This window comes from Pantherophis guttatus, chromosome 16, assembly GCF_059756535.1.
Source record: "Pantherophis guttatus breed Tessera chromosome 16, ASM5975653v1, whole genome shotgun sequence".
Lineage (NCBI taxonomy): Eukaryota > Metazoa > Chordata > Lepidosauria > Squamata > Colubridae > Pantherophis > Pantherophis guttatus.
Window position 1 is genome coordinate 18,275,768 of NC_142078.1, and position 17,004 is coordinate 18,292,771.

At 44.9% G+C, this 17,004-nt stretch overlaps 1 protein-coding gene across 6 annotated transcripts in view; it reads right to left on the reverse strand.

The window, feature by feature from the left end:
• PRRC2B (proline rich coiled-coil 2B) overlaps positions 1-17,004 on the reverse strand; it is a 45,177-nt gene that overhangs the window by 27,685 nt on the left and 488 nt on the right. For all 6 annotated transcript variants that reach the window (XM_060683910.2, XM_087879578.1, XM_060683907.2 and 3 more), the window contains exons 2-10: positions 7,997-8,164; positions 7,019-7,196; positions 6,015-6,117; positions 5,599-5,671; positions 5,323-5,466; positions 3,188-3,429; positions 2,317-2,438; positions 1,074-1,216; positions 354-444 (exon numbers count right to left, since the gene is read on the reverse strand). In XM_060683910.2, the coding sequence (XP_060539893.2) occupies positions 354-444; positions 1,074-1,216; positions 2,317-2,438; positions 3,188-3,429; positions 5,323-5,466; positions 5,599-5,671; positions 6,015-6,117; positions 7,019-7,196; positions 7,997-8,111 (1,211 nt within the window). In that variant the 5' untranslated portion in view covers positions 8,112-8,164. The remainder of the gene's footprint in view (positions 1-353; positions 445-1,073; positions 1,217-2,316; positions 2,439-3,187; positions 3,430-5,322; positions 5,467-5,598; positions 5,672-6,014; positions 6,118-7,018; positions 7,197-7,996; positions 8,165-17,004) is intronic.

Sequence of the window (17,004 nt, forward strand, 5' to 3'; positions counted from 1 at the left end):
AGGCATGGAGCCCTTTTTATTCGTGTATTAATATCCTGCCTTTATATTGTTTTTATAAATAACTCAAGGCGGCTTCCTCCTCCTCCTCCTATTTTCCTCCTCCCACAACAACAACCCTGTGAGGTGGGGTGGGCTGAGAGGGAGGGACCGGTCCAAAGTCACCCAGCTACGGTGCCTTAAGGTGGGACTAGAACTCACGGTCTCCTGGTGATTGGCCCAGAGTCACCTAACTGGCTTTCACAACTAAGGCTGGGACTAGAACTCACGGTCACCTGGTGATTGGGGCAAACTCACCCAGACTTTTTTTACATGAGACATAGCAACCCACTACATGTGCATCTCTTTCCATTTACCATTTCTGTCTCCCGTCTTTGGAGGTGTCTTCCTCCTCCTCATCCTCACTGAACTTCAGTTTTTCGGAATAGTCCACTTCGTCGTGAATTCCTAGAGAAAGCAAGGAAGTGAACGAGGAAAACAAAGCCAACGGCCACTGCTATTTCGGTGTGAACCTACCCACCAAACAAGGAATCTGTTTGTTGGGGTCTTTTGCAGAAAACTAAAAGCAAAAGCTATTCGTTTCTAAGTCTAATCTAGGAAGAGGAGGAACAGCTGGCTCCAGTGCCTGACACGCAGATGTGCAGAAGGCAGAGAGGAGAGGAGAGGAGAGCAGTGGAAATCTATGGGCCGGTCCTTGGGACAAAAGAGCCACTGCTGCCAGCGAAATCCCACCCTAGCTCTGGGGATAAAAGGCAGGGGACAGAGATGAATAGAAGTGTCAGAGAACTATTCATCTTCCGGACAGATGGATTTTTTTAGCCTGCGTTGAGAGAGAAACTTTTTGCCTGGGTTGCCAGCACTCCTAATTAAAGGAATCTTTGAGTTCACTTCAGAGGGTTTGTCGTGTTTAGGGAGCCGGGTCAGAACACCTAATCCTGAATCTAGCTGCAAACCACAATTCGTTACACAGCCTAGAAAAAGAGAGTTTCCTTAAACCAGGAAATCCAAACCAAAGTGTGCAAGAAAGAATATAAGACTGTAGGACAAGACCCAAGTGCGGGAATGGAGGGGCTTACCTGCCCAGCCGTCCTCCGTATCATTGTCCAGTTCATCCAAACCTTTCAGGTTCTCTGCGTTGATGATGGTCGGTCTGGGGACTCGGTCTCCCGGCGGTCGGACCGGACGAACTGGGCGTGGGGCCCCAAGTCGCTTGTCTTTTCTGCAACAGAGTTTGGGAAAACGTTTTGGTGGAGAAAGGAGTGTAAAACCCAACTACCCTGTTTCCCCGAAAATAAGACCCAACCCGAAAATAAGCCCTAGCATGATTTTTCAAGATGCTCGTAATATAAGCCCTACCCCCACAAATAAGCCCCAGTTAAGATGGGTGCATTTAGTACCGTATTTCCCCCCCAAATAACCAGAAAGTAAGTTCCAATGTGTCTTTTGGAGCAAAAATTAATATAAGACCCAGTCTTATTTTCGGGAAAACATGGTAGGTTGGGACCACAAGCAGCAGAGGCCGAGATAAGACCGGGCTGCTTGTTATTCAGCGTATCTTTAACAAAGATCTTGAGATCTTTGGAGATCAAGGCCCAAGAGAGGGGACGGATGAGTGAGATCTCTACCTGGGAATTCACAAGATTGCAAACTCATCTCAACGGGAAGATTAGCAAGTTATGGGATGATAGAAGAGGGAGGGCAGACTGGCCCCGGGCGGTTCCTTTAAGATGCATGGATTTCAACCTCCAATCAGCAAGCTGACTGGGGAATTCTGGGAACTGAAGTCTTAAAAGTTGAGAAATACTGGATTTAGCAACCTACGGACTATGGCACTGGGTCTGTGGCATGTGGAGCCATGTCGCCTGGCCAGCACGGCGTCGACCATTCCTCTTCCGGGTTTCAGGCGCGCATGTGCGCACGACAATCAGCTGCGTGCGGCAGTGCTGGAAACTGGAGGAGCTGGTCTTCCATTTTCCATGTATGAGCCAGCTGATTGTCGCAAGCACATGCGCACCAGAAACCCAGAAGACTAGCCAACCAGCTGGCTGGCGCGCATACGCACACTGGAAACTAGAAGTTCATTTTCAGGCATGTGCATGCACCATTGGCAGCTTCTCTTCCGGGCTGCGGCCCAGATGAGTGCATGAAGTGCGCGAATGTGGATATGCTCCCTTTTCGGCACCCAGTGCCGAAAAGGTTCGCATTCACTGCTCTAAAGAGTTGTTGCAAAAAGTTGTTAGGAACAGTGCTTGCAAACAGACATGAAAACAATCAGTGCAGCCGGATTGACAACCATCTCGCATAACGCTATCGACTTACCCATCTTGGTCGCTGGGCTGATGTTTTCTGAAGGGGACACGGGGCTCCAGACAGAAGGAGGGGAGAGGGAAGCATCCCCGTTCAGGCAAACTTGGGGTCTCGGCTGGCGGATTTGAACACATCTGAGATGGGATAGCAGATATAAGAACAAGTGTTAGAAAATGGTTAAGCCCTCCATCTTTCTTTCTTTTCTGGGAAAGAGGACATACAATGTGTTCAATCTCAAAAACAACATTCTTTTGAACTTTCTAAAAAATATATATAGTATTTTTGTTAAATAAAGATGGGAAAGAAACTATTGGGGAACCTGTTGTGTAAGGGGAAGAAAATACATTGGATTTTTTGATGTAGAAGTAATGTATTTTTCGGACTATAAGAAGCACCTGAATTTAGAAGAGGAAAACGACGACAAAAAAGGTTTTGGCCTCCTTTTAAGTCTTTTTTTTTTGCCTGTTTTCTAGGCGTTTTTCAGTCCGTTTTTTTGGCCTGGGTTTTTTTTTTTTTTTTTTTGGAAAAAAACAGGCCAAAAAAAGCCTTGAAAATGGCCTGAAAACGGTGTGTGTAGAGGTCAAAAAAACAGCCATTGCGTGTACGGGGCTTTGGCAATATTCAGTGTATAAGAAAGACAGACATTTTCACCCCCTTTTGGGAGACAAAAAAGTATGTCTTATAGTCCTAAAAATACGGTACTCACAACAGTTTGTTTAGTGAAGTTGCAATGGCACTGAGACTTATGGCCGTTTTTCATACTTATGACGGTTGCAGCATCCTGTTGTAAGTGGTGGGCTAACCTTTATTTAGGAAGCCCGCAGGGGGCTCCCCGTCTCTTGTAATGCAGTAGGTAAAATTGGGAAGGCGTTCAAGGACTTACGAAGGCGGGAAGCATGTCGTGGTATGTGGGAGGCTGGTACGTGTTTGCCATAAACTGCGATGCTCCTTTGCGAGGAGGCAGAGAAGGGCGGAGAGAAAGCTCCTTGGGATCGGCCCCGTTGGCTGAGGTCGGAACGTCCTCGCCTGCGCTAGAGCTCTTGGTACCCAGCTCGGTTGGGAAGGGGGACAAAGAGGTGGCCGAGGTGCTGTTTCTACCACCACCTTCCCTCCAACTTGTGACATCTGAGAGAGTGAGAGAAGAGAGAGAGGGAGAGAGAGAGAGAGAGAGAGAGAGAGAGAGAGAGAGAAAGAAAGAGAAAAAGAAAGAGAAACAGAGAGAAAGTGAAAGTGAAAGAAAAAGAAAGAAAGAAAAAGAAAAAGAGAAAAAGAAAAAGGAAGAAAAAAGAAAAAGGAAAGAAAGAGAAAGAAAGAAGGAAAGAAAGAGAAGGAAAGAAAGAAAAGGAAAAAAAGAGAGAAAACAATCGGCAACGTTATTGATGTGCGTGTGATTTTTTTTTTAATGACTTTCAAGCATCTTTCAAAATTTAAGGGCTGTTGGCTTCTCCAAATTCTGAATATTTCTATCTACTTACTTGCTCTTCATCTCCTGCTTCAGGTTTTTATAAGAGAGGGAAGGGGAAGGAGAAGATAAATTAGGATGACAAGGAGGAGGAAGGAGAAGACATATAAGGAGGAGGAGATAAAGGAGGAGAAAAAAGGGGAAGGAGGAAAGAGAAGGAAGGAAGGAAAAAGAAAGGAAGGAAGGAAGAAAGAAAGGAGGGAGGGAGGAATTAAGGAAGGAATTGAAGGAAGGAAGAATTGGGAGGGAGGGAGGGAAGGAAGGAAGGAATTGAAGGAAGGAAGAATTGGGAGGGAGGGAGGGAAGGAAGGAAGGATGGAAGGAAGGAAGGAAGGGCAAAGGCAAACAGTAAAAAAAAAAAAAAAAAGACCTAACGTTGAAAACTCTGGCATACTGCAAACATTCCTAAACAAACCCACATGGGGTTTGTTTAGACATAGAAAAGAATTTCGGTTTGGATCAGCTTCTGTTTAAAGGATTTCTATGAGTGTTTTTTTTTCCTCTCCTTTTCACCAGCCTGGAAAGAGGATTAAGACGACGACATCCGAAGACACAAAAAAGGAGCAGCAGGCTAAAAATGAAATATTTGCTTTTTTTCCCTTTGGTCCCAGAAAGAAATGTTTGACGGACCGAGAAAAGAACGAGTGGAATGCTGAAAAGGGCCTTTGGATTGAGTTCTGGAAAAAGGAATCGCCTTGAGAAAAGCCGAAACTGTTACCGTAGACTTGAGAGAGGCCGTTTAGGACCCCAAATCATTCAAAGCTTTTGGGAGACTTGCTGGTTATGGAAACCAAGACCCACAATAGTGTTGGAAGGGTCCTTGGAGGTCTTCTAGTCCAACCCCCTGCTTAAGCAGGAGACCCCTATAGCAGTGGTGGCAAACCTTTTACTCACCGAGTGCCTAACAGGTACACACTTCGCGGGCATGCGTGCCATCCACGCTAATGCCCACTGTGCACTGTGCACAATCGCACAATCTGTGTATGTGTATGCGTGTGAATGCCTTCTGTGCCACCACGTACGCAAACACACGCACACCTGCGCAGGAGAGCGCCAAAGACCAGTGGGGGCCCCTGAATTGTGTGCATGCGCACCAGAGGCCCAAACACCAGCTGGGGCAAGCAAAGCGGCAGGCAAGTTGGGAGACCAGCTCGCCTGCCCAGAAAAATGGCTCTGCGTGCCACTTCCGGCATGTGTGCCATAGGTTCCTATACCATTCCAGACAAATGCCTGCCCAGTCTCTTTTTAAAAAAACCTCCCGTGATGGAGCACCCACAACTTCTGGAGGCAAGGAGTTCCACTGGTTAATTGTTCTCACTGTTAGGAAATTCCTCCTTAGTTCCAAGGTTGCTTCTCTCCTTGATTAGTTTCCATCCGTTGCTTCTTGTCCTACATTCTTCCCTTGTCTCTGTGACAGCCCCTCAAGTACTGGAAGACTGCTAAAGTGCCACCTTCTTCCTTCCCACCCACCCGTCCGTCCACACAAATGTCATTTTCCAGGGAGTGAAAGGTGTTCTCCCTGGGCAAGGACGCGAGGAGACATCCCAGGTACGTACTCTGGGGGCGGAGGCTTGGTCCGGGCCCATACGACGGATCTAAGGTGCCCTTTTCTTTGCCAGACTTGTCCTGCTCTCCAGCTGCTTTCAACGTTGGAAAATCCTCGGGAGAGAAGGATAACAGTCGGTTTGAGACCCTTGAACCTGGGGAGGGGAGAGAAAGAGAGGCCGAGGGATCAGGACGGCGCCATCCAGAAGGCTCAAATCCTTCCACTCGTGACGGGAAAGACGGACCTGCCTAAGCACAAACCGCCCGCAGACGGGGAGGATACTCACCACCTTCTAATCTGGCTGGCTTTCCATTCAGCTGCGCCCATGATTTTACACCACCGAGTGCTGAATTTGTATTCTGCAGAAGGAATAAGAAAAACGGGAACGTTTACAGGCGGTCCTCGACTTTCCGTCGCTAAGCGGTTGGCTCGCTTTACGCTTTTGTCCCATTTTACGACCTTTTCTTGCCACGAATTGCTCAGCGAATCGCTACCATTGTTCAGTGAGTCACACGGTTCTAGAGCTGGGATTCAGCCGGTTCGGATCGGTTCACACGAACCGGTAGTAGCGACCTGCAGCCCGGCTCGGCGCTATGCCGTCCTATTTAGCCATGGTTTCAAGCCGTGCGCGTGCGTGAAAGCCGCGCGTGCGAGCAAACCCGTCTTTTGAGTTTGAACGCCCAACTCACTCGTCCTACTCACCTCCTGGCTGATTGACGGGTTCCGTTTCTGTAAATTGGAGACAGATTTCTGTAAATCCTGCTGCGGCAGCGACTCCCGCGGCTGTGCGGCTGTGCAACTGGAACTGACACAAAAGAAGAAAGTGACTATACCATCCAAGTCCCTGTGAGTATCACAGATCGGTGGGGTTTTGGGTTTTTTTTTGTAAATCTCGGTTGATTTCAAAAGGCTAAAAAAGAAAAAAAAAAGTTGGATGATGCCCACAATAGAGGAATGGCTGTAAAAGTTGATGAGAGTCAGCAGAGACGGCTATACATTAACTGCTTCGATTAAGGAAGGAAATACAATTAATTTTGTTTCCACTTGGAAACCACTTCTGGACTCTATGCTATCCTCTATGTAGAGAAAAAATGAATAAATTATTTAGATTATTTTTACTTGCTGGGATGAAGGAGGTAGTTACTTTTTTTTTTCTTTTTCCTTTTCCTTTTATATACTTTTTGCATGTCTACACTCCTTGTAGTATGCATTCTTTTTTTCCCCTCGTGACTGTGTACCAAGTTTGGTTGAAATTGCTCGAGGCGTTCCAGAGTTATGCTGGAACATACACACATAACACACAGAGCCATTTTTATATATATAGATGTCATATTGGCACATTGGGGAAAACCCGAATCTGAAAGCTTCCAGGTTTTCCCCACCCAAAGGAAAGTCCAAGTCCCTGGCCAGCGCCTACATATCCATCACATGGTCCAATCAAAGCACTGTCCCAACTGGAGATACCTCCCAGTTCCAGCCCTCCAGGTGCAGGGCAAGATGACCTTGACTTTCTGAGAAAGGAATGTTATTATGACGTGGCCCCATACAATCCCCCCTCCGTTTCCCACAGCACTAAATGTGGCAGGCCTGAAGGCCCAATGCAAAAGATGGCCTGACACTTGGCCTATCTTGAAGAGCTGATCCATCCTGGCCTACCTCGAAGGGCTGGTCTTTCCAAAGAAGGCAGGTGGAAATGGCCGGCTCACCTCTTTTGCTCTGGAGGGTCTTGCTTGTTTGCCCATCCTGTTCCGTCCTTCGGCACGATGATGATATTGGGGTCGTTTCCTTTATGCTCCGATTTCAAACTTGGCAAGTTGGCAGGAGGGGGCATACGCCGTGCGGAAGCAACTTTCCCGAGACTCTGTAAGCCATGTCTAGGAATAACTAGCAAGAGAGACGAGAGAGAATAATCCATCCAGGCCCATTATCCTCAGCATGGATGGCTACAAGCAACTGCTATCTAGAGCCATAAACGGACATCAAAGTGGGACACTTCTGTCCCAGTTACGTCATTTTCAATTGCAGGTACTCCTCAACTTATGACCATTTGTTTAGTGGCCGTTCGGGACTTTAAAAAAATGACTTGGGATCGTTTTTCACACTTACGACTGTTGCAGCATCCCCGCGATCAAAATTCAGACGCTTGGCCACTGACTCGTCTTTATGACGGCTGCAGCATCCTGGGGGGGGGGTGTCACGTGATCCCCTTTTGCGACCTTCTGGGAAGCCAAGTCAATGGGAAGTCGGATTTGCTTAACAACCGTGTGACTAATTTAAGAGCCGAGGTGATCCACTTAGCGACGGTGGCAGGAAAGGGTTGTAAAATGGGGCAAAGCTCACTTAACAGATGTCCCACTTAGCCATAGAAATTTGGGGATCGATTGTGGTCATAAGTCGAGGACTACCACAATTGATAAGTGCAGGAATATGTCCTCCTCCTCACAAACGCACCTCAGTTGCATCCCAAGCACAACCCAATCCGATCCGTTGCACCCAAAAGGACAGGGGAGAAGGAAAAAAAAGGAAATTCTCCTGCGGAATCACCTGGTGGTGCCCCATCCATCTCATAACCAGCTTCCCTTCCAAACCCAGATGGGCAGGTGCAAATATTATTGAAAGACAGCTGCTTTAAATGCAAAATCTTCTCACACACACACACAGAGACACCTTGTTGCCAATCTTACCTGTACTTCTGACTGTTTCTACTGACTTTCCTTTATATTTATCAAACAGGCTGAGCGTCGTGTACTTGTTTTTCCCATCCTTTCCCTTGGTTATTTGCCCCGAACGATCGGACATCGCGATGAAATGTCATCGAGTAAGGAAATTTCTCTGCACCGCTCCTGATCTGCCTGCAGGGAAGACAAACAGGCGGCCAAAAAAATAAATACGACCAAATATTCAAGATGAGCCAGCAGCGTGAATTCCGCACGGAAATTCCTCGACTGCCCCATGTTGTCTGATCTGAAAATGCCCCTGGGGAAAAAATATTTGTGAAACCAGGAGCCAGACTCCTATCCACTGCAGGGAGACGCAGGTGACGAAAAGATAAGGGCTAGTTTTGGCCATTTACGGTGGGGCCAAACAAGTTCCACCTGCTTGTTGAATTTAGCCATTTTCTAAGTTTGTGCAATGTTTGCTTTTTTTTTTTTTGAGCTATCGGCACAACAATTCCCTAGGTAAAAAAATAAAAAAGCAGACCAACTTTAAAACTAACCACAATTAACAGGACAACTGAGTTGGAAAGAAGACTTTCCTGCTTGGAGAGGCTCAAGCAGGAAAGGAAGGAAGGAAGGAAGGAAGGAAGGAAGGAAGGAAGGAAGGAAGGAAGGAAGGAAGGAAAGAAAGGAGGGAGAAAGAATGGAAGGAGATCAGAATGAGAGGGAGGGTTGGGAGGAAGGGGAGGGAGAGAAGGAAGGGAAGGGGGTAGGAAGGAGGGAGAGAGGAAGAGGGAGGAAGGGAGGAGAGGGAGGAAGGAAGGAAGGGGAGGGAGGGAGGGGAGGGAGAAGAAAGGGAGGGAGGGAGGAGAGAGAGAGAGAGAGCGAGGGAGAAAGGAAGGGGAGGGAGAAAAGGGAGGGAGGGAGGGCGGGAGGAAGGAAGGAAGGAGAGAGTGAGAGGAAAGGAGGGACGGAGGGGAGGGAGGGAAGAAAGGGAGTGGGAGTGAGAGAGGAAGGAAGGAAGGAAGGAAGGAAGGAAGGAAGGAAGGAAGGAAGGAAGGAAGGAAGGAAGGAAAGGTTTTTCTAATTTTTCAGACAACCCAATTTTTCATCTCAGCAAACAGCCCCCCAAAAAAGAATTTCACCATCTCAGCTTATGGTAGCATTTCTACCTCCAAAACAGTCCATCATAACATCTGGATAAAGGCAGGCAGCTCTTCTGTCTGAGCATCTGGAGACAACCAATACATGCCGACTCTGTGCACTCGAGGTGGTTTAAAACAAACCCTAAAACTACCACTTTATTTTATTTATTTTTTAATTATCCTTTTTTCAATAGGGCCGTGCACAATTTTTTTTTCAAATCGATTCGTTTCCAGCAACAAAAGCAGCTTTCTCGTTCCGTGTGCAAAATCATCACATTTAATTCAGGAAATGTTTTGAGGCCTAAACGGAAATGTTTTGTTTTGCGATTAAAAAAAAAAAAAATCAACCCAGTTTGGTGGAGCTAAAATTCTGAACGCTGGGGAAGCCAAGTATGAAGGAAAAAACCCTGCTGAAAATGGAGCGATTGGGATTCAGTTTACAGTCGTGAGTGGTTAAGGGAAACAAACGTTAAGGTTAACTTTCAAGCTTCTTTAAGTTCCTAAAACGGAAAGGATGGCCACAGGCAGAAGAGGAATTTCTTCCTTTTGCATATTTATCTTCCCAGTTGATTGTAACTGGGTAAAAAGCTAAAGCTAAAGGTTCCCCTCGCACATATGTGCTAGTCGTTCCCGACTCTAGGGGGCGGTGCTCATCTCTTTTTCAAAGCCGAAGAGCCAGCGCTGTCCGAAGACGTCTCCGTGGTCATGTGTCCGGCATGACTCAACGCCAAAGGCGCACAGAACGCTGTTCCCTTCCCACCAAAGGTGGTTCCTATTTTTCTACTTGCATTTTTTATGTGCTTTCGAACTGCTAGGTTGGCAGAAGCTGGGACAAGTCACAGGAGCTCACCCCTTACGCAGCACTAGGGATTCGAACCGCTGAACTGCCGACCTATTCGATCGACAAGCTCAGTGTCTTAGCCACTGAGCCACCGCATCCCTTTGTAGCTGGGTATTGGCCAGCAAAAGATACAAACCATTGTGACCAACAAATTTCCTGGCTCGGTAGGAAACGAACCCCCCAAAAAAACTGAGTTGTAGGAAGGAGACTAATACAGAAAGGATTATGAAGTCTGCTGTGCAATGTTGCAAGATTGGCTATGTCTCAAAGAGCAAACTTCGGTAGAATAATTAAGGAAAACTTCCAACTGGACCACTAAAAAATAATAATAATAGCAATACTGCTTCCAGACATGCTGGAGCTTTAAAAAAACAACAATAAAATCCTTTTTCTCTATTGTAAAATCGCAAATAATTCAGACTGCCTTTTTCCTGGTTGTAAAAAAGAAAAGACAAGAGGGGGGAAAAACATCCGTCAAAATCCATTTTTCATTTCTTAGGCCAATGGAAACTTCAGAAAACGTGCACAAATTTTAATCTGGCACTATTTTGCCTGCCTGAAGTTTCAGAGAATGATGGAGCAGATGGTTTGAAAGGAACTCTAGAGAGCATCTAGTCCAGCCTCCTTTCCAGGGTGGGCATTTTTCGCTAATCAATTCCATTTCCTGAAATGATTCTGTTGGGCTCACATAAGGCCCAATTTGCACACTCAGCTCTGTTTCTATTTGATAAACATCTGCCGTGTTAATTCCTTTTTTGGGTTTTTGGGGTTTTTTTGCAAAATGTATAGCCCGGTTAAATTTTTTCCAGATTTTGTGCAGAGAAAAATGGATGCATGGCCCCGGATCCTGGTTTTCTCGATTCACACAAGTTCAAAGCTGGCTTAACTCTTCGAATTAGGATCAGAAAGTGTCATCTGCAGAACAGGAGTTACAGTTTAACAGGTAATTCCAGTTTTTTTGTATCTTTTCTGGTAAAGCATGAGCCAAACAGATCTATCTTGACACAATATGTCAATATTAATGTTTATTTATTTATTTATTCAATTTATAGCCCGCCCTTCTCCTAGTGGACTCAGGGCGGTGTCTTACTGGCTGCGAGATTAGTGGCATATAAATTTATTAAATACTAACTAAATTAAATTCAGGTAGTCCTTGACTTACAAACACAATTGAGCCCAAAATTTCTATTGCTAAAAGAGACAGGGAGGGAAAAAAAGCTTAACCAAGTTTAGCCTGTAGTACGAAAACACACAACTAGTAAAAAGCACATTGTGTGATACAGGTAGTCCTCGAATTACAGCCATTCAGTTCGAAGTTACTAGAGCACCGAAAAAAGTGGCTTACAACCTGTTTTCACACTTACGACCTTTGCAACATCCGCATGTGATCAAAATTTGGGCACTTGGCAACCGACTCATTTTTATGACGGCTGCCAGTGTCCCTTTTGCAATCTTCTGACAAGCAAAATTCCAAGTAATAGATAATAATAATAACTTTATTGTCATTGTACGTGTATACATAGTATACCCATACAACGAAATTCACTTAACACCCAAAGATCAGGTCCAACACACATAACAATCCCCAAACACCCTCCCACCCACCACAAATTCCCCACCCCTAAACCACCCAAACGTCCACACAACAGACCAAGTCATGTTGTCCAACAGCTCACCGACGGTGGGCCCTTTAGTTGAGTGCAATTATAGCTCTGGGATAAAAACTATTCAGAAAATGTGCGGTCCGAGTTTTAATGGTTCTGCATCTTCTGCCAGAAGGCAACAGTCCAAAAAGATTGTAAGCAGGATGGGAAGAGTCTCTGAGAACGTTATGCAACTTTCTCAAAGAGCGAGATTCGAAGATGTCGTCCAGGGCTGGTAGCTGGAGCCCAATGATATTCTGGGCAGTTTTAATGATTCTCTGTAGAGCTTTTTTTGTCCGCTGCAGAGATGCTCCCATACCATGCAAGAATGCCGTATGTCAGGACACTCTCAATGATGCTGCGATAGTAGGACAGAAGGAGATGCTGAGATAGATTTATCTTCCTAAGCATTCTCAGGAAGTACAGCCTCTTCTGTGAGGCTGTGAGATCCATAGTAAGCCAAACTCCAAGATTCGGCAGGTAGATTCCGCAAAGGAATCTTTATTGGAAATATCATATTGGCACATATCTGGTGAAAACCGACTCTGTAGCTTTATAGCTCCCGCTGCCTTAAGAAAGTTCAAAACATTTTTAAAGATCCATCTCATCCTGGGTATTTTTTTTTAAACTATTATCATCTGGCAGGACAATAAAAAACAAGGACAAATAGGCTGAAAAACAGCTTCTATCCCAGAGCAGTAACTATATTGAATTCTACTGTATAGTGCAACGTTAATGCAATATTAGGGATTTTCAATTGTGCAGGATGTGATGGATTTACGTTTTTGTTTTATTTTTATAGTTTTCTTACGTATGATGTACACTGAAGATGGCATTTAATTTCATTATACAAGGTGCAATGACAATAAAGTAACTAACTAATTAACTAACTAACTAACTCTAAAGGTTCCCACAGTTTTCACCTAGTTAAAAGAGAAAGTTTTCCCACAACCCCGAACAATCAAGATCCAGTCTTGAACAGATTAACTATGATGATAAAAAAAAAAAAGAGAAGACTCAGAATATTTTAAGATATGGAATCAGTTTTACTATTGGTTAGAAAAGAGATATAAATAAGCTTTAATAGAGATAGATTAAAAAATGTTACAACTACAACGTTATATTAGTGGAAAAGTTTTGTAATGGACTTGGCGAGAACGAAGATAGAAGAGATAATAGAAAAGAAGAATTTCTGGAGATAACACCGAGATGTCACATGGAAGAAATGAATGATGTACTAAAGGTTTGTTTGTCTTTAAAAAAAATAAACTTTTTTATATATATATAAAAAAAAGACCCAGTCTTGTTATCTGGTGAGCTCCCTCCTCGGTCCAGGTGTGAGAATGTCCTTGATTCTCAAGAGAAAGTACTTTGTTTTGGCTACACAAACCCCTCTATCTCTAATCCACCCCCCTCTTTCCCAAAACTCCAGTATGGCAACACAGAAGCTCCGATATGGAGGTCAGCTTCAGGGATGACACAAAGAGGACATCTGATTCACTTACTAACGTAAGTACTGCAGTGATTCACTGAACAACTAAGGCAAGGAAGGTCGTAAAATGGGACGAAACACACTTAACAACTGTCTCGCTGTCCCAGGATCATGCGATCACCAATTGCAACCTTCCCAGCTGGTTTCCAACAAGCAAAGTCAACCAGGGTAACTGGATTGGCTTAACAACTGCGTGGTTCACTTAACAGCCACTGCAGGAAAGGTCACAAAACTGGGTGCGACTCACTTACCAAGCGCTATGCTTCGCGATGGGAAATGTTGGTCCCAATCGTTCACGAAACGACAACCATAACACACCTCCTCTTTGCATTAACAATTGCACAACATGCTTCAACGCAACGTATGAAGTCCTCGCCACACAGTGTCCATTCTCAGCAGGAAGAAGCTTCCTACAGGAAGACGCCGTGGCGGCGCAGTGGTTAGAGTGCAGTACTGCAGGCTACTTCTGCTGACTGCCTGCAATTTGGCAGTTCGAATCTCACCAGGCTCAAGGTTGACTCAGCCTTCCGTCCTTCCGAGGTGAGTAAAATGAGGACCCAGATTGTTGGGGGCGAGAGGCTGACTTCTGTAAACCGCTTAAGAGAGGGGCTATAAAAGCACTATGAAGCGGTATATAAGTCTAAGTGCTATTGCTATAGCTAACTCCCCCCACCTGCTTCACTTACTGTCCCATTCAAAGCAAACAGCCAGAAGAGTTTTGCAAAGAACACGCAAAGTACATTGAAATGTCATGCGTGAATCTATGCGCTGCTGTGGATTCCAATCAGTAGCTGAAAGTCAGGTTTGCCCCCTCCAAAAATTAACAAGAAAAAAAAATGATGGAGCAGAGGAAAAATGCCTTTTTGACCGAACTTCCATTGAAAGAAAACACATTTAAAGGTAGTCCTTGACTTACAACAATTTGCTTAGTGACTGTTTACAAAGATAAAACCAAACATTTTACAACAACCAAATGAAATGTTGGTTACAATGGCGTAGAAAAAAAAATGACTTGTGACCGCTTTTCACACTTATGACCGTCGTGGCATCCCCGTGGCCACATGATCAAACTTCAGACGCTCAGCAACTGACTCGCATTTATGACGGTGGCAGTGTCCCTGGGGTCATGTGATCCCCTTTTGCGAACTTCTGACATGCAAAGTCGATGGGGGAAGCCGGATTCACTTAACAACCGTGTGACTAGCTTAACAACTAACTGCAGGGGTTCACTTAACCACTGTGGCAAGAAAGGCCGTAAAATGGGGCAAAACTCACTTAACAACTGTCTTGCTTAGCGACATAAAATTTTTGGGCTCAGCTGTGGTCGTAAGTCAAGGATTCCCCTTGAAGACTTTTCCAACTCCATTTTTCTGGGTGGATTGATGGAAATATTTCACTACTGTTCTTCTTGATTTCTTTAAACCTGGACTCTCCTGGTGGTGTCCCATCCTAGCCACAAATGATGAGCACCTCTACTTCTTCCTCCTCAGAAGCCAAAAGGTTGCAGGTTTTATAGCGAAACTAATTACAATTTTAATTTACTTTCACACACACACACAAAACGGATCAGTGTCGATGTTGGTTTTTGCAGCATCTCTAATATTTGTCACGAGAGAGAGAAAAACCAAGATAGATATTCAGCCAAACCTACCAGAAATATATCTACATTACATGGGAAATAATACTTGACAAATTCCAGCCTCTTGGTGTGAGGTAGCAACATTATAATTATCTGCTGCTTTTTTTTCATCAACACGTCAAAATTGTGCATCCAGAAACCCATTTTTAAAAGTAGTTTATTTAATTTGGGGTTATAAGGGCTGGGAAAACAAAGACAGACTGATTTTTTACAAACCCACAAGATACCAAAACAAACTTAGCTTAGTCAACCAAAGGGTTTGAGAAATCAAAATGCGAAATAATGAAAAATCCAACCCAAGACAACCCAAATAAGAAACTGCATGGTAAAACTTTTTTTTTTTTTAAATAAACAAAAAATCAGGAGACAACACAAATTAGAAACTGCAAGCTGGGGGAAAAAATATCAGCAGGCCTCGTAGAAAGGCCAGACAATTTAAAAACACGGTGCAAAAATGCGCTCGCACACGGACTCTTGGCCTCTCAAGAGATTTGCTACAAATATGAAACCCTTAAAACTTTGGGGAACCACAAAGGATCCAACATGTTGCAACAGGGAGATTAATCCGGGGAGAGTTGCACTTAGCAAATATAAACATAAATCTATGTTGCTACAATTCTTAGTTTATTGCTTCTTTCAGGGAGAGATTGCAAATAAACAAAGGGGGAAAAAAGTAACAAAATAAATGTGGATCTGTGTTTGCCCACACAAGGGCCAAGCTGGGCCTTGGTTTTTTTAATCTACTAGATCCACAAAACCTGTAGGGGGTCGGGGAGGAGAGACAGGATCTACGGGCCACAAAAATAATAATGAAATATCCCACAAACCCTATCACAACATTTGCACGCAGTTTTGCTCCAGGCAGGAAATCCTGAACGTAACTTTTGAATTTCAACTTCCTCCCAAACATCGCTCTCTGTGTCACCAGTTTTGGATTCCTGCTGGGACACCCCCAATTTAAATTTAAAAAAAAAAAAACAAGCTAGGGTAGATGTCCTGATAACCCCCAACATCCAAAATCCAGGTAAAAGAAGATTTTTTATTTTTTTTTTGGTGTGTGTGTTTAAAGCAGGTAACACACAAAGCCACCGAACCGGATCCCAAAGAGAGGTGCGCACATCGAAACATGCTTTCATGTTAATCGCCCTGTCTCCAATCCAGGCGCCCCCTTTTTTTCCATCAACGCCACCCCCCAAAAATTGCAAGCTAAAACCCCCCACAGAAATGCAAATTTCGACCCCCCGCCCCAAATAATAAGCATCACCTTTTTTAAAAAAACATTTTTTTTTCTCTAGCGCATGAAAGGAAAAAAAAAAAAGGAGACGGAAGCCATTGCATTGCTCTGCTTGGAAACGCCAGGTGTGTCGTAGTGAAAAATGGGAGAGATGCCCGTCGGATTTTGAGGATGCTTTTTTTTGGGCAAAATGCAACCAGGGGGAGAAAAAAATAAATAAATCCAGAATGGTGTTTGCTTGATGCCCAGCGGGCAGTTTCGGTAGCCCCTTCAGCACCCCAAAAAGGTGGGTGGGTGGGGGGCATGGATGATTGTGGGGAGGGGGTCAAGCATCGCCCAGGCCTGGTTAGCTAAGCGACACCCGCAACCAAAACAATGGAAAAGCTAACCCCTGGTTGGAGAAAAGCAGCAACAGCAGCACAAAATGGCAACACAACCACACACACACAGAGACAAGGGGAGGGGGGGGTGGTTTGAGCTGGGGGACGACACCCTCAAGAGGCCAGTTTGGTTCAGATCCAGGAAAAGGGGGGGAAAAACCCCCCTCCCCCAAAAAAAGAGGAGGGGGAGAGAGAAATAAAAAATGCCATTAAGCCAGGATTAAAATGCCGCTGTTGTTGTTTTCAAAGAGTTGTTTGCAAGACGGGTGGCATAAAAATAAATAAATAAGAGGGAGGGGTCTGGGGGGGGGTGGATGGGAGGGGGAGGCAGCCAGGAGAGAAAAAAAAATACATTAAAAAAAAAATAGGGGTGGGGGGGGTTTCCAGACAGGCCTTGCCAGCCCAGGACGACCTCCAAAGAGTCCCCCCTCCCCAGATTTAAAGAGGGAGGGTCTGTTGCAAAATAATAATAATAATAATCATCATCATCATCATAAGCACTCAAAATAAAGAGTTGGAAAACGGGGGGGTGGGTCGGTGAGAAAGGGGGAGCGCCCCCTCCCATGCAACGTCCTTGCAAAAAAATAAAAATAAAAAGCAAAGCAAAGCCCCCCCCTCTCTGAAATGCACCCCCCTCCCCTTTGCAGGGCACCCCCGATTT